Genomic DNA, 18394 nt, shown 5'->3' with positions numbered 1-18394 from the left:
CATGGTCTCCTTTAGGAGGAAGGAGATGCAGCGAGAAGGAGAGGAGGAGGCTCCGGTGAGACTCTGGCCGTCCTTCATCAATGAGACACGGAGGATATAGTGGAGAGCTGGGAGTTCACCTCTATACCAGTATGCTCTCTGGGAGACATTACCCTGGGGAACTCCTAATCCACAGCAATTAAGTCAATTGGACGCTCTTATCTCTCCCTCTCTCTCTCTCTCTCTCTCTCTCTCTCTCTCTCTCTCTCTTTCTCTCACCCTTAGACTATAATAGGCAGATAGACACGGAGTATCTGCTGTTAAGAACAGCAATCTGTGACCAGGTCACAGTGTACAACAGTCAATAAACAAAGGCATGACCTCAGAACTGAGTGGGATTCCTTGGGGTTCCTATTAGGCAGAGCCATTGAGATGCGATTGTTGATATTGTGTCCTATATGGTGCATCTTCTTGTAGAGCAGTGAGTTCAGCACCCACAGTATGGTTGCAAAATAATGGATGGAACAACAATAAATATAAATATATAGATTGTCACCCGTCATTTACCCATTAAATCCAGGAAAGCATCTGTGTCACTTTATATTGTATCCACATTTTATACTTGGCTATTAAAAAATGTGAGCACCACTGATATAGAAACATGATTTGTTTTAGAAAACTGTTAGGATTTAGAAGATATTTGTAGAATTGGCCTTAGGCGTTAATGGGTAAATGTGTAGGAGCATATGTACATACGTATGTACACGCACGCACGCACGCACACACGCCACACACACAGTATATATGTACACGTATACTATACATATGGTTTGGTGAAATTCTTGGCTAGAAGGGGTACTGGACTTTATCCAGGCGCAAGTGAACCAAAACAATGACCTTCGGCACTTCACAAAATTGCTGCGTAATGCCACGGCTGGTTGTGTTTTCAGCCAACTCCCTCCCCACACTGTTAGGAAATCCCAGTGGGATGACAGCACCATTGTTCACCAGGCCAGTTCCTGGTTGACATTGACCTCAAGCAACAACGAATGCCCGAGTGATAATCTGCTGTTTGTTCGTACAGAACAGACAGTGACAAATTAAAGGGGGGGGGGGGAAATGAATACATGAGTGGAGAAAGATAAGAAACGCAGATTCTTCCATACAGGTTTACTGCATGGTACAATTAAGCAATTAACCAAACACTGACATCCGTTTTGCGGGGAAAGCTTTCACAGAATATAGCAGATCAACAAGCTGTCGCATTGTCAATCGGCTATTTTCAGCAAAAACAGAAAAGACACTAGTAAAGAGCCCTGAGGGACTCCGGTCAACCATATAGGGTTTAAGTGGTTAACAGAGAGAAAGCAGAATGCCCCGCAACACCCCCAGATTAAACTAAAGTCTCAAGGTGCACGACTCAACAATATCATGAAACTGAGAAAACAGTTTTCTCAGTTCAAGTGGTTAACATCCTATCCTGCTCTGTGGCATGTGTAAAAATATGCCCTGCAGGCCCAGTTCACCTCCATTTTGGATCAAGATGCAAAGAGAAAAAGATACATTTCTATGAAAGAGGGTTCAATATAATTTGGGACACTCACAAAGTCTGCTCAACTGGCTATTCTTCTGCCTACACATATACGTCATGTCCTAGTATGAGCGAATAGGGGAAGGGGATCAACGTCACTTGATTCCCTTGTTTGACCCGGCAAAACTTGGATGGCAGAATTGTAGACAGTTTAGAATGTTTGGCGGCCCCGTTTTTCACAGGATCGGTGGTTGTTGCAATTGCCTGCACTACAATACTTCACCATATGTTGCACTATGACAAAATAAACCCATAAAATGTAACAACGTGTACGTTCCGTAATGAGATTCCAATGGTGAAAGCTGTGTTGTTTCTCCCGGTGAAGGAATGGCGGATTCGGCCACGCCCACGAAATACCCGTATGTGTGTCTCAAAAATGTGTTTCTATCGGAACAGAGACTAAAGTGACACATTTTCGAACTATGGCAGCAGAGACATCATGAAATTGGATCGGAAATTGTGGTCGAAAGCACTGATTCGATGTGATACATTAGTGTGATATGTAAGGAAAAACAGAGGAGCAATTCTTCCTGAGGTGACAGAATGTCAATGCAGGACGTGACTGTCAGCAAGTTGTCTGTTGACAACTACATGCAGTAAAGAGGGATGTTATAGTGGTGTTGCAATGGTGGAAGAAGTACTCACAATTTGTAGCCTACATGAGTAAAAGTGGCGATACCGCAAAGTAGAAATACTCTGTTACAAGGAAAAGTACCGGTATTCAAAATTTACTTGAGTAAAAGTACAAAAGTATTGGCATCAAAATATACATAAGTACTAAAAGTAAAAGTACTCATTATGCACAATGTCCCATTTCACACGTTTCCAAATGTATACAAATCCTTTGAAAATGGCAGATCTACAAGCTCACAATTAACGCGTCGCTTTAGCTATGTCAAACAGCTTTGGCTATTTTCAAATAGCCAAAGCATATATAGGTCTGAAGTGGTATGTTTTACAAAGCAACTAGTAACTAAAGTTTTCAAATAATTGTGGTGGAGTAAAAAGTACAATATTTGCCTCTGAGATGTAATGCAGTAGAAGTAAACGTAATGAAAACTAGAAACACTCCAGTAAAGTAAAAAAAAAAAAAAATCTAATATCAAAATTGTCCGTAAGTACAGTACTTGAGTACATGTACTTACTTAGTTGCTTTCCGCCACTGGTATAGTGTTGCGGTGCATCAACCTCTACAAAGACAAATGCAAATTTGAGAGTTCAGTGTTGCAAAAACCGTAGGCACTGGTCTACAGAGATGTGGAGAGAAAACAGTGATATAGTCAGATGAGTCATTCTCCACCATATTCTCCACAAGTGGTCGAGTGCATGTGAATGGTGGCCTGCAGGCCTGAACGCTTGAGTCCTTCAGTGCGGGGGTCTGATGGTTCTGTTACACCGTGGTGGGCATTTTCAGGGTGGTTTTGGACCAGTTGTCTCCACTTTTAGAGGGTCACTGGTATTTATTTTTCACGACCACATTGGAAATAAGTGTTTTGTTTATTATGTAATACTCAGTGGTGGGAAAAAGTACTCAAATGTTTTACTTAAGTAAAAGTATCAATACTGCAATGTAGAAGTACTCTATTACAAGTAAAAGTCCGGAATTCAAAATTGACTTGAGTAAAAGTACAAAAGTATTGGTATCAAAATGTATTTAAAGTACCAAAAGTAAAAGTACTAAAATGTTTGAAATTACGGTAGCACTTTACAATAATGACCCGTTATAAAGCATTTATAAACGTTTATAAGCAGTTTGTAGACTATTAACAAATCATTAACAACCTGTTTGTTGACATTTGTAAATGATTACTAAAACCTGTATAACTACGGTTACAAATCATTTATATGGTATTAGTAAGTAGTAAAACTATTCATGAATAAGCCATTTATATACATCTGTAAATGATTATTAATTCATTTGTAACTGATGTTATATAATATATACAAGCTATTTGTAGATAAAGAACTAACCATAGACAAACTATTTATATACATTGGTTAATGATTATTAAATCATTTATAATAACATTGTAGAATATTTAAGAATCATTTAATCATTATTTAAAGCACATTAAAACATTATTCATACTCGAGTTTGTTCATCATTAAATAATGTCATTTAAATTGTAGGAAATCATTTGTAAATGATTTATAAAGTGGTATAAATTGTTTTTTTTTCATGGTTATAGGACATCTCTTTAAACATGTATTAAGACTTCATAAATCATGTGTTAAATCTTTGTTCTAGCCCAAGGCATGAACAACAAACCATTTCTAAGCAATTATTACATATTTAAAAATTATCTGCAGATCATTATTTCCACATGATCAATTTTACTTGTCTGTAATTTGGGAAATGTGTTTGTTCATGTTTAACATATGCTTTGTAAAACATTCCTAAAATATCTATAAATCCTTAGTACATGTTATTATGTGCCCTTTAGTAAAGTGAAGACAGTTCATCATTTACAACTGTCTGTTAATGTGTTTGTTCATGTTTAACATATGCTTTGTAAAACATTCCTAAAATATCTATAAATCCTTTGTACATGTTATTATGTGCCCTATAGTAAAGTGAAGACCGTTCATCATTTACAACTGTCTGTTAATGTGACTTTCTCCTTACCTGTTGCAAACTACCTGGCTTTCATGAATGCAGACACCAAACAATTACTTGAATTATCTTTCATGTTTAATAAGTGATTCGTAAGATAATCGCCTACGTAAAGAGTATGTAGACCATTTGCAAACGTAATCATGTGCCTTGTTGTAAAGTGAAGACTATGGATTATTATTTCATGTTTAACAATGATTTGTAAAACATGTGACATCAAAAAGTGGCAGAAGTAACGTTATAGAGTATAAAACAATGTATTAAGATATAAAATGTAACAACTCTTGGACACAGCACACACACTAACATTTAAACAAAGAAATTCATCACAACAGAATCACAGAGTAGCAGCTTGGAGCCTCTGCAGTCACCACCTCCCAGTGCAAGTTAGCTTTAGCTGCTAAGCTAAACTGCTAAGCATGGAGGACATTACTAGCCTACACAGCAAAACAAACATTGTGGAGCCAAACGGCCACCATCAAAATACCCCCTGGTCATAATGGTACTTCATGTCTGTAAGATTAGCTATTTTATATTACCTCGATCACCTGCAACAAGACAGTTAAAACACATAAAACATGAATTAGACATATTTCTGTCCAGTCTGCAACTGCATCACTGTTCACTTCCTCCCTAGTAGGCTACTGCAGGTGTAATGCAGGTAATCAGTGTGTTGCCAGATTTTGCAAAAGAAACAAGCAGCCAGGTCTATGAAAACAAGCCCAAAAGAAGCAACTAGGCTCAGGCCCATGATAACGTCTGCAAATGGTTTACATACTCTTTCCGAATGTCTTACGCATCATTTGCTAAACATGAAAAAAACTCCCTAAAAAACTACATTTATACCACTATATGAATAATTTCCAAATGATTTCCTACACATTAAATTACATTATTTAATGATGAACAAAATTGAGTATAAATAATGTTTTAATGTGTTTTAAATAATGTTTAAATTATTCTTAAATGTTCTACAATATTATTATTAACCAATGTATATAAATAGTTTGTCTATGATTAGTTCTTTATCTACAAATAGCTTGTATATATTATATGACATCAGTTACAAATGATTTAATAATAATTTACAGATGTATATAAATGGCTTATTCATGAATAGTTCACTACTTACTAATACCTTATAAATGATTTGTAACTGTAGTTATAAAGGTTTTAGTAATCATTTACAAATGTCAACAGACAGGTTGTTAATGGTTTGTTAATAGTCTACAAACTGCTTATAAACGTTTATAAATGCTTTATAACGGGTCATTATTGTAAAGTGCTACCGAAATTACTAATAATAACTATTTTCAAATAGCCTATAGGTTTAAAAGAGGGCTAAAGTGGTTAATGTATGTTTTATAATGTAATAATGTATATCTGCAAAGTAACTAGCAACTAAAGTGTTCAAAATAATTGTAGTGGAGTAAAAGTACAATATTTGCCTCTGAGATGTAGTGGAGTAAAAGTAAAAGTATAGACAATTGAAAATGCTCCAGTAAAGTAAAAGTACCTCAAAATTGTACTTAAAGGTAGGGTAAGTGATATTTTTTGGTTAAAACAAAAAGTATTTTGTTAAAAGGTTAAAATACTATATTCTGATAGTAATCATTGCTATAGAGTGTTTGTTCAGTAACAGATGTCTCCCTGTCTCTCCAGCTCTTTAATAAACAGAAAATACATTTTTCGGTAGGTGTCAAAATCTCAGCCAATCAGGAGAAAGTACCCATTTTTAAGCTTAATTTGTATAGTGTTCCAGTTAAAATTTTGTCTGCTCATTTCTTAGTGTCATCACTTCCAATTTCACTTGTTTAATCTATATCCTGATTGAGTTCTCTGTCCTGGTTGGATAAAATTGGAAATGAAACTACAAAAAAAAAAAAAAAAACTACAAAATACATTTTCTGTTTTATAAAGAGCTGGAGAGACATGGAGACTCTTTATATGGACAGGACACTCTATAGTAACGAGCACTATCAGAACATAGACCCATTTTGCAATTATTTGAAACTTTGCAAATCACTTACACTACCTTTAAGTACAGTTACTTTACACCACTGTGTATACTGTACACATCCTGGGTTGTGTTGTAACTTGTATTTCCTTTGCCAAAATCACTGAATAGTTAGGGAAATGATGTCTGGAAATGATGTGAATCATGTCACGAGATCTCAACCCAGTTGAACACCAAATGGGACATTTTTCGATTAATGTCCAATGGAGGACAGCAGTGCTTTCCACCACCCCCATCAAAACACCAAATAAGGAAATATCCTTTGTTAGAATGGTGTTCCATCTCTCTCCAGCAGTGTTTCCCAGAGACTTCTACAGTCTATGCCATGTGAAGCTGTTCTGGCAGCACGGTGTAGCCGAACACGTCATGTTTGTAATTGCATTCATTGTCATGACACCCAATATCCCTAAATGTCCTTTTTCTTTGAAATGATCTATATTTACATGCCAATGGAATTCCTAGTATCAGTCACATGAAATAACATGAAAAGGGAAACGATGATGAATCCAAAATTGACGTCAAAGCACTTGGAATTGTGTGGACCCTTGCCACAGCGAGCTGTGAGTCACAGGAGCATTGCTTCATTTTTTGGGGAACTGACGATGATGTGGAGACCCTGGTCGATACGCTGCAGTCTATTCCATACAGGATGTGCATTGAGTCATGTTGAATTGAACAAAAACATCAGCATAATTCTAAACTCATAAGTTGGTTCCCCATAATAGTGTGTTTGGAATCCTCAATACTCTAGGCAGTGGTTTTCAACCTTTTTCATGTCAAGGTCCATTATTTATTCGGCATTTGAGCCATTGACCACCATTTGATGAGATTGACTCTCAGACCCCAAGAATATTAGAATATTTTGTTGTTGTAACTTGTTAGATACATTTTTTTCCCACAATTCTATGCTGTATTGATGTTTTACCATAGGAGAGATAACAGGCAAACGTTCTTTAATTAAGTAATGCAGACGTTTAACTCTCGAGAGTGTAAAATGAAACCAAATGGACCCGTAAGGACGATTGGTTGACCATCATTGCTCTAAGGCAATGACAACTCTGATCTGATTAAATGAATACATCCATGGTATGTATCTCAGAAGGTAGGTTCTAAGATACTTGGTTGCACATCCTGTGGTGCTGCTAAGTATGAATCGTTTCTGTTGGGTGGAAACCTCATATGTCCAAAACTGTTACTTTTCAGGATTAAAATTCAAAAGTAGCAGATCTACGAGCGGATCTGCTACTTTTGATGCTTTTGTGTGACGCTGTAGTATGACATATGATCAAGTAGGACGTTAATTTAAAAATAAAAAACACACAAACTTAGAATATGGAGATAAGAGGCAACGATATCAGACTTAATTGAAGTCTGAAACTCCTCCTCTGTGTCATTATGCTGACTTATCCACTTAAGGCCGCCTACTTCAAAAAGTGCTATGATTGGCCTGGACGGCTGGCGTAGCAGTCCAGGCACCTATATGCTCAATGTAGCCTGACAGCGCGTTGCGGGTTCGAGTCCCGAGCCCAACGGCCTTTGCTGCATGTCACTCCCCATCTCTCTCCCCATTTCCTGTCAGCCTACTGTCCTATCAATAAACGCATAAAAGCCCCAAAATAAGTATTTAAAAAAAAAGCCAAAATAGGCGACAAGATCACAATGTGTAATTTTGGAACATTTTTTAACGTTTGTGGAAAATATTGGTCTCCTTTTCTCCACCTCTCCTTTCTTCTCTCTTCTGTCCCTTTCTTGTCACCGTATTAATTCCCATGCAGCCACGCTCCTTCCCCGCGTTTATCTCTGCTGTGACTTTGCTGTCGGCGGTGGAGCAGAGCAGAGGAGAGGAAGTTTAGAAGTAGGCCAGGCTGCAGCAGGTATAACACACAGTCATTCATGCACACTGGAGGGAGAGAGAGAGAGAGAGAGAGAGAGAGAGAGAGGGACAGGATGCCCTGGCTCACCCTGAGGCAACGAGAGAGAGAGAGAGAGAGAGAGGGAGGGAGAGAGAGTGAGAGAGAGAGGGATGGGATGCATTATCTTAAATTAGGCAGGTACAAATTGTCCTCCTGTGTGTGTGTGTGTGTGTGTGTGTTTGTGTGTGTGTGTGTGTGTGTGTGTGTGTGTGTGTGTGTGTGTGTGTGTGTGTGTGTGTGTGTGTGTGCGTGTGTGTGCGTGTGTGTGTGTGTGTGTGTGTGTGTGTGTGTGTGTGTGTGTGTGTGTGTGTGTGTGTGTGTGTGTGAGAGAGAGAGAGAGAGAGAGAGAGAGAGAAAGAGAGTCTGATCCGTGCATGTGTTCACATTCAGTTTGCACTGATCCTCTTCATTTGTCTTAATATACTGTAAAACACAGGCACGCATGTGCACGCACGCTCACACACACGCGCGCGCGCGCACAAAGTCATCCAGGAGTGAGCTCACTCACTGAGCTATTGGGACGAGCAGCATGTTGTAATAAGGCTGGAGTGTGTGCGTGTGCGTGTGCGTGTGCGTGTGCGACTGTGCGTGTGCGTGTGCGTGTGTGTTGGAAAGCCACAGGCAAACACTGGTCCCACTGGAATAACACAAGTCCGGGGCAGCAGGTATGGGGGGAGTAGGGGGGTTAAGGGCCACTATGTGTGCTCCAATATACACTTTTTACACTTGTAGAAAGTGTACAATAGCATTCCTGAGCCATATTGCATAGCGTCGCTGTTGGGCAGAAACCTCTTATCTCCATGTTTGAATTTTTGTGTTTTCTCGTAAATTAACGGCCTACTTGATCGCACTACAGCGTCGCACAAAAGCATCAAAAGTAGCAGATCCACTGAGCTTGTCGATCTGCTACTTTTTCCTTCTTTTGAATTTGAATCCTGAAAAGTAACAGTTTTGGACATGTGAGGTTTCCGCCCAACAGAGACGGTAACCAGCATGGTTACATGGACATGGGCCCATTGTATAAATCTAGACATAAGCTCAGGGATTTGTAGCTGTGAAATCATTTGGAGAGCCCAGAATTGTTTGGCTATGGGGAATCTATGGGAAAAATGTAATAAGTAACCTCCCTGCCCGCGGCAATACTGTTGAAGTGAATAAATCACAGTTCAAAACGAGGAATAGTTTGTATCGGGCATGCCTTTTGGACAGTAAAAATGTGTTCATTTGACTCTGAAAGTGCAAGAATTAACCACTTTCAACCTGGCATCGCTATTTTGGGCATGGCATTATAGACAGAAATGGTCAAAGATTGTCAAAATAGCTAAAGTAGCAGAACTAGGAGAAAGAACCTTGCATGCAGCACCTTCCAGCACCTTAAGTGCTTGGACCAGCTGTTTTTTTAATACTGCTGCTATTCTGATTATTCCTCTTTTATATCCTTGTTGCTGTATATGTCTATTATTATTGTTATTATTGTTGCTACAATATCTGAGGAGCCGGAACTAAATAATGTGACTCTCATGTACCCATACACAGGATGTAACAGTACAGAACAATACAGAATACCCTGAACCTTGATCTACAGCTAATTTCACTGTTTTATTTAAGGAAAAGAGAGCATAGCTGCATGCTGCTCATAAAACCAGCATTGAACTTGTGTTGTAAACCAGTGGTTCTCAAACCTTTTCATGTCAAAATTATATGTATTTGGCCTCTGACCCCTGTCTCAAAATATTTTGTTCCAGGGACCCCCAGAAGCTTTGAGTTAAAAATGTTTACTTTAGAAATATATATATTCAAATATTTGCACACATTTTCAAGACTTTTCAAAAATAGCAGATCTACAAGCTTGTATATCTGCTATTTTTGAATAGCCAAAGTATAAAATATGGTTAAAGTGGTTAAAATGATTGTGACGCTGTATTAACACATTTTGCTGGGAACCCCGGACCCCACTTTGAGAACCGATGCTGTAAACAGATGTAAAACGTATTTATACTTGTACAAATAGAAGTTTCGTTTGGACAGTGGGAACAGGACAAACCAGGTCAGTCTGTTTACTGCATGCACTGCCTGCAGCACGACAATATTACTGCAACAGTCCTTCCAACGGGAAATGACTTGGAAAAATCATAATTGTTTCTGGCTGCATAGGACAGGATACAGCAAAACAATCGAGTGTTAATTTAACCACTTGAACCCTATATGCTTATAGTTGACCCTAAGGGCTCTGAACAAGGCCCCTTCCTGTTTGTGCTCTACCTATATCTTCGGCAAAAATACAGCAGCCAATCTGCAAGCTCACAACATGCTATTTTCGCAGAATGTATACGCCCCCAGAACTAAAGCACACTAAAGATTCGAAGGTTGAAAATGGAGCAGTGAGTTGAACTGCACTCTGGAGGTTGTGCAGTGTAGCTACTGTACATGACGGCGGACATGCATGAGAGGTAATCCTGTAGAAGCCATTAGCACAGCAGATGTGGGGACAGCCTCCTTATTTGTGTCCCAAATAAAATGTTATAAGAGAGCGCAGAATTTAACTTTTAACCACTTAAACCCTCCGTTCTTTGTAAAACAGACCTGATTTGCAACTGTATTTCATTGAAAATAGCCAATCTACAAGCTTGTAGATCTACGTTGTGAGCTTGTCGACTGTTTTTGGCGAATGTTCCCCCCAGAATAGGGATGATGGGGCTTTTAGAGAGTGTTTGTTTTTAAATGGCAACATCTCAACACAAATACATCTCATCAACATGCTCTATCTATGGCAAGATGTCAAGGACCCCCAAATAGATATGTATTTGGCCGTGGACCCCCCTTCTGGAAAAAAATACATACATTTATTCCCACCCTAGAGCCCTCTCATCCTACTCTCCTCCCTACGCAAGGCCAAGATAGAGGGATGAAAAAAGGGAAACTAGTGAGATAAGACAAAAGAAAAGCAAAGGAACGAGAAAGGAAAACAGATGAGGAGAAAAACTAAACACTGTCTGGTTGAGTCTATACAGTAAAAGATTGGATACAAACCCAATACAATATATTGTTTTAACTTGTTGTTAGAAATGTCAGTGCAGCATGGAAACATGTAATATGTATCCATGGTAGATGACTGTCCTGTATGAAGGCCAGAGAGAGGCAGCACAATGCTGGTCATGATTATGTTTTTTTTCCTTCTTCTGCCATCTCTCTCTCTCTCTCTCTCTCTCTCTCTCTCTCTCTCTCTCTCTCTGGCCATCAGTACGCAGAGTGCAGCAGAGACGTTGGGCTGTGACTGGATGAGAGGAGAGGAGGAGGAGGAGCAGCACAGTGGAATGTTAAATATGTCCTCTAGACCCTGGAGGAGGAGGGAGGGAGGGAGGGAGGGGAATATGGAAGACCACTGTCTTTCTCTCTTCCCCTCTTTCCCCTCTGTCTCCCTCACTAGTGCCCCCCTCTCTCTCTCTCTCTCTCTCTCTCTCTCTCTCTCTCTCTCTCTCTCTCTCTCTCTCTCTCTCTCTCTCTCTCTCCCCACTTCTATATTAGATAATGTGGAAAATATTGGATATATGGTAATATCTAATATTATGGAATCTGCCTGCCTGCCTGCCTGTCTGTCTGTCTGTCTGTCTGTCTGTCTGTCTGTCTGTCTGTCTGTCTGTCTGTCTGTCTGTCTGTCTGTCTGTCTGTCTGTCTGTCTGTCTGTCTGTCTGTCTGTCTGTCTTGTCTGTCTGTCTGTCTGTCTGTCTGTCTGTCTGTCTGTCTGTCTGTCTGTCTGTCTGTCTGTCTGTCTGTCTGTCTGTCTGTCTGTCTGTGTCTCCTTTCTATTTAGTATTTAATTTTAATATTGTTCCAATCATACTCGTAGGTTAATGCATGGCACACACAATAACACAAGGCTAACACCTCCATATTTTGTTCCAAAGAAAGATATCCACAATTTGTATAATATAATATATTTTACACCAAGTCTTTTAAAAACTCAAATAAAACACATTTTAATAAACACTTTTTTGGATGCTAATACATTTAGTCATGATAGAATAGATATTGATAGGCAAAGCGATTATAGTTTTGCAGGCCTGATTCTCAATCCCAGAGATATTAATAATGCACTTGCAGGTAGAATTTGTTTAGTTTTTTCCAAAATGAAGCTAATGCATAATGGATATGATCTCTGTCGGGTGGAAACCTCATATGTCCAAAACTGTTACTTTTCAGGATTCTAATTCAAAAGTAGCAAAAGTAGAAGATCTACAAGCTCAAAACGTTTTGCTTCGTGCCACATTTCGAGGTTGCGGATCTGCTACTTTTGATGCTTTTGTGTGAGGCTGTAAGATGATCATGTTGTAGGGCATTCATTCATGAAAAAACACAAAAAGTTAAAATATGGAGATATGAGGTTTCTGCCCGACAACAACGATACGATCTCAGCATATTCACATTAGCAAAAAAGGGAATTTACATAGAAATTTGCAAGCCGAAAGAGAGCTTGTTGTTTTGCTGGACGAAAAAAAAACACCCATAGGGCTGTTCACATCAAGCACTGTATTGTTCACCGTTGTCTTTGTTATAGTTGTGGTGTGGACTCTGCCCTCCACTTGACTTAGAACGATTTTTAAAACTATGTCTTCATAGTTATTGTTATAGTTATAGTGCTTGGTGTGAACAGCCCCCAAGTGCATATCGCTGCTGTTGAGAAGAAACCTCTTATCTCCATATTCTATCTTTTTGTGTTTTTTCGTAAATGAATACCCTACTCGATCATACTGCAGCATCACACAAAAGTATCAAAAGTAGCAGATCTGCAAGCTCGAAACGTGGCGTGAAGCGACAAGTTTTGAGCTTGTCGATCTGCTACTTTTGCTATTTTTGGTTTGGAATCCTGAAAAGTCACAGTTTTGGACATATGAGGTTTCCACCAGACAGAGATAGGCTATGTGAGAAATATCTGCAGAGACAAAACTTTGGTGAACTATTGGAAAATGTTGGCTGAGTGCATAATAGATAACATTGAAATTGTGAATTAATGTGGATAATTATTTCTGTATTAAACCCCACTGGTTTTGGTGACCCCATGGCCCTCCCTCTATAGTCGAGAGCCACTCCTCAACCGAAGTGTCCAGATGGGCGTAGCACAGCTGTCTCATCCATTCTGAAAATAACCTGAAAAGTGGCAAAGTGCTGGTCTGCCATCTGATAATCAACTGAGTTACTAAGCCCCCTGTTCCACTGGGATACCATAACATTGTCCTGCAAACTCACACCACCACACACCATCATCTAGTCCAGCCATTCCCGACCTGTGGGCCATGAGGATATTGCAAGTAGGCCCCCAAATAATTGGCAAGATACTAATGTTATTGATTATGTCAGTAATACATGCCACCCATCTGTCCACTAAGTAGTCAGATGGGTGGGCCGTGGAGGCTTTCGAGATTTTCAAGTGGGCCCTGACCCAGAAAATGTTGGGAACCACTGATCTAATCTAATTATAATATGTCCACATATACTGACCATGAAAACCCAGGTGTTTTTCTAAATGATGAAACTCACATACTCGGGCTGTTCGTAATGTTTATAGTTCTACTCATAACTTAGGTCTACCAATCTGAATGTGTATCATCCCACAGAGGCTCTTAAACGTCCCCTCTACGTCACATTAAAGTACTGTGTAAATCAACAGGTGGCGAGCCCCGCTGTCGAGGGTTTGTTCAAGAGGCTTGTTCACGGCCATTATCACTGCAGGAGGAAAGAGAGAGCGAGAGAGAGAGCGAGAGAGAGAGTGTGTGTGTGTGTGTGTGTGTGTGTGTGTGTGTGTGTGTGTGTGTGTGTGTGTGTGTGTGTGAGAGAGAGAGAGGGACTGGATGGAGAGAGAGAGCATTTGGACACGCGCGTGTCCGTGCGTTGCATTTCCTAAAAGTAGCATCCAACCTCCCGTTAGTGGCTTATCACAAGGGGGAGACAATAGCTCCCACATGAATCCAATGTAGTGGAGTGAGTGGCCAGTGTGGCAGCTGTCCATTTCAGCCCCATGCAGGACAGAGGAACTGTCCATTTCAGCACCATGTAGCATGAAGGACAGAAGAGCTCCATTTCAGCAGCATGCATAAAGGACAGAAGTGCTGTCCATTTCAGCAGCATGCATGAAGGACAGAAGAGCTGTTCATTTCAGCAGCACGCATGAAGGACAGAAGAGCTGTCCATTTCAGCAGCATGCATGAAGGACAGAAGAGCTGTCCATTTCAGCAGCATGCATGAAGGACAGAAGAACTGTCCATTTCAGCACCATGTAGCATGAAGGACAGAAGAGCTGTCCATTTCAGCAGCATGCATGAAGGTCAGAAGAGCTGTCCATTTCAGCAGCATGCATAAAGGACAGAAGAGCTGTCCATTTCAGCACCATGCATGAAGGACAGAAGAGCTGTTCATTTCAGCAGCATGCATAAAGGACAGAAGAGCTGTCCATTTCAGCAGCATGCATAAAGGACAGAAGAGCTGTCCATTTCAGCAGCATGCATGAAGGACAGAAGAGCTGTCCATTTCAGCACCATGCATGAAGGACAGAAGAGCTGTCCATTTCAGCACCATGCATGAACCATGCATTTCAGCACCATGCATGAACCATGCATTTCAGCACCATGCATGAACCATGCATTTCAGCACCATGCATGAAGGACAGAGGCAGCACTGGGAAACGTGGAGCGACAGAGAACTGGCCCCAAAAGTGACGACAGCAATGTCACCTCGGCATAATCCCCCCTTACAGTGTGTAAGGTGTTCAGTCAGTGCCTAGTGTGTGATACGCTGCTCTCCAAAACGAAAGAAGCATGTGAACCAGCTTACACGTGGGAGGAACGTGCATGCAAGCACGCACAAGCACGCACGCGTGCGCGCGCGCGCACACACACACACACACACACACACACACACACACACACACACACACACACATACACATACACACTGCACTTTTCCTCATGATTTTATATATTTTTTCAGCTCATAATAGGCTACCCTATTTTCCCATTTTGTCAGTCATATCTAATCTGCTGAAAGAGAGAGAGAGAGACAGTTCCCCAGCAGCACATGACGATGAAAAACAGCCAAGATGTGGAGGTTTGAGGTGAGAGAAGAGAAGCGACCGTGCTGCTATCACCCTGCAACACACATCACACAATGTGTTCTAAACCCCACATTCTGCGCCCCAAAACTGTCTCTGGACTCGCCCCCGCAAAGCAATTTAAGAGCAACCCGTGTCCGCTTGTTTTAGCGTAAAGTGCTGCTGTTCTCTCCCTCTCTCTCTCTCTCTCTCGCTCTCACTCTCGCTCTCTCTCTCTGTGGTTGTGTCGATTTTTTTTATTCCCTGCTTCTAACCATCATCCACCCCCTCCTCCTCTCTCTCTCTCTCTCTCTCTCTCTCTCTCTCTCTCTCTCTCTCTCTCTCTCTCTCTCTCTCTCTCCTCTCTCACCACTTCTATCTCAGCCCTGCGAGGAAAACGAGAGACCAAGGATTGGTGCTTATCCCGACCACTATGTTTTTTTAAGAGATTTATTTCATTCTTTTGCACAAAATGTTCCCTGGCAGCGCCTTCATGCCTTGTAAAAACACCAATTGATTTGTAATTAATGTAGTTATTTTTTTTGTACATGGCATTGGCAATAGAGGCTATGTGTGCGGATGAACAGCATTGTTTTCGCGTCTGGTCGTGATGATATAACCGTCGAAGATCGTTTGGATACGGGAGCAGCAGCAGCAGCAGCATCAGCATCAGCAGCACCGGGCTGGGGGAGCTTCGACTAGCGGCCCCTCCGCGTCCTCCTCGTCCCTCTGGCCGACCGGCTCCATGACAAGTGATGGTCGCTCTCCCCTCTCTCCGCGGATTGGCGTCGGCAGCAGCACTCGGTGTGGCAGATTTTCATTTTCGCTGGAAAGCGGTGGTCTAGGTCTAGGGACTACATATGGAAACTGGAGACCAGAATTTTAGGAAAAAGGGAAAACTAGCTGGGCTGTCGTTTGATTTTCACGACTTCGGTTTTTTTCTCTCTCCCCCCCCGTTTGGCTTGATCATTTCTTTATAGGAGGGGGTTGATCGTCCCTGGTTGTTTTTTTTCTTTCTTTCTCCATAGGAATGGTTTTCTTGGCAGTCATGGTGTCTCCTGATTATTTGGTTATTATCAGTCCGTGTTGATTTTGGGTAAACGTTTCAATTCAAACCTATTAATTTGAATTCGTTTCGATTATTTTCTCCACCATATTCCTTCATTTTATATAGCTTCCTTTCATATCTGTCTCCCTAAACCCTCTTCCCACCAAGTACATCTGACAGCTTAATTATTCAGAAAGATAGTATGTGCGGTAAAAAAAGACTTGGTTGAAATAGATCAGTTGGGTTTTCCAAAAGGATCACAATAACGAGCTGATTTAAGTGTGATCTGATCGTCTATAGTGTCTGGTTTGAGCCAGTCGGACGTTAAAGAAACCAGCCCGTCAAGATTGTTAGTCCTCACCCCGAACCCTTGTTTCCACATCCCAATTCAATCTGAATTCACAGAGCGTGAATGCATGCTTGAGAGTGCGTGTGTGATTGGGTCTTGTCTTTGAAGTGCGTGCATGTGTGTCCTCATGCGTGCACACGTGTAAGTGAAAGTTTGCGAGTGAGCCAGTGCGTGTGCGTGTGCGTGTGCGTGTGCGTGTGCGTGTGTGTGTGTGTGTGTGTGTGTGTGTGTGTGTGTGTGTTGTGTAAGAATGACAGTGTAGTTTGCATGTACACTGTAAGCCTCTATACCCAACAGCAACAGTTACATGATCAGCTCCATAGAAGCTGTGTGCAGTGGAACGCTGTTCACTTACTTTAATGACATTGAAAAGGCCAAATACAGGCCTGACGTTATTTTTACAACAGCCATTTACTCTCATCACTTCTGTTTGTTTGAGGGTTGAAAACCTCCAGTCGTTCTATAACAAAGCAAAGTAGGCCTACATCCAGGTTCAACTCTTGTGGGAGCAACTAGAAGCTTGTACTTTTTAGGTCAATATTATTGAGAGCAGGGCCTTCTGTTCCACTTGAAGACCAGAGTCTAGAGAACACAGTGACTGAGGATCCTGTCAGTGTCTCCTCCTCTTCCCATCCAAACCCCAGAGTTTGTGCCCTCATCGGGCACAAACCCAAAGCCCACCCAAAGCCCACCCATCCACCCCTCGACGCCCTTGAGCCTTTAAACCCCCTTTTCTCATTTCTCCTCTGGTCTGTTGCCCCCCGCCCAAAACCAACCATACGATTTCCCCCGAGCTCCCCCGGCTCGCCCAGCCACCCGGCGGCCCCCCGCTACAGCCGTCCAGCCGACGCGGTGAACCCCCCATTTTCCGAGCTGGCGTGGCGACGCAAACTCACAAATATTTACTTCCTGTACATCAAGCGGAAAGGGGGCCCCCCTTTCGTGGAATGCGGCAACATGGGCGTGTTTGACCGCGGAGTTCAGATGCTGCTGACCACGGTGGGGGCCTTCGCCGCCTTCAGCCTCATGACCATCGCCGTGGGGACAGACTACTGGCTGTACTCGCGCGGCCAGTGCAAGAGCAAGAGCACCAACGAGAACGAGACCGTCAAGAAGAACGAGGAGGTGATGACGCACTCTGGCCTCTGGAGGACCTGCTGCCTGGAAGGTAAGCCACTGAGATGTACACGTACACGCACACACGCACCCACACACACAAACACACAGCACACAGCACACCCACGCACGCACGCACGCGCACGCGTACACACGTACGCACTCGTACACACGTACGCACTCATACACACGTGCACACACACGCTCTCACGGCACACACACATACACGCGCACGCACATGCACGCATAAACGCGTGCGCGCACATACACGGGCATGCACACACACACACACACACACACACACACACACACACAGCGCATATGTACATCTTTCACACATGAGCAGACATTCACTTCCTCTCACCTACACAAACAGTCTGTCTGTCTCTCACCTACTGTAACAAGACTGATACTGAACATGCACACACACACACACACACACACACACACACACACACACACACCCACACGCACACGCACACACACACACACACACACACACACACACACACACGACCAGCATTATAATTGTATGCACCGAAAGTATGATCTTTGTGGTCTGACCTATTCCATGACGCAATCACCAAAATGATTGGAACCAGAGTGATGTGTATTGTGTGTGTGTGCGCACATGCACTTCTTTGTCCTTTTTGGTGACATCACATCCTGGTTCATGGAACCGTCAC

At 41.8% G+C, this 18394-nt stretch overlaps 1 protein-coding gene across 1 annotated transcript in view; it reads left to right on the top strand.

Moving 5' to 3' along the window:
- Positions 1-17543: 17543 nt before the first annotated feature.
- Positions 17544-18394, top strand: part of LOC308078178 (voltage-dependent calcium channel gamma-2 subunit-like) — a gene marked incomplete at its 3' end in the record, with an annotated part of 84198 nt that continues 83347 nt past the window's right edge. Inside the window, exon 1 of the mRNA XM_080419302.1 lies at positions 17544-17760. Coding sequence (XP_080275428.1) covers positions 17550-17760 — 211 coding nt within the window. The 5' untranslated portion in view covers positions 17544-17549. The remainder of the gene's footprint in view (positions 17761-18394) is intronic.

This window comes from Gymnoscopelus braueri (assembly GCF_963280865.1).
Source record: "Gymnoscopelus braueri genome assembly, chromosome: 2".
Lineage (NCBI taxonomy): Eukaryota > Metazoa > Chordata > Actinopteri > Myctophiformes > Myctophidae > Gymnoscopelus > Gymnoscopelus braueri.
Note: the sequence above shows the minus strand (reverse complement) of the source record. Positions and strands in the feature narration are given on the sequence as shown.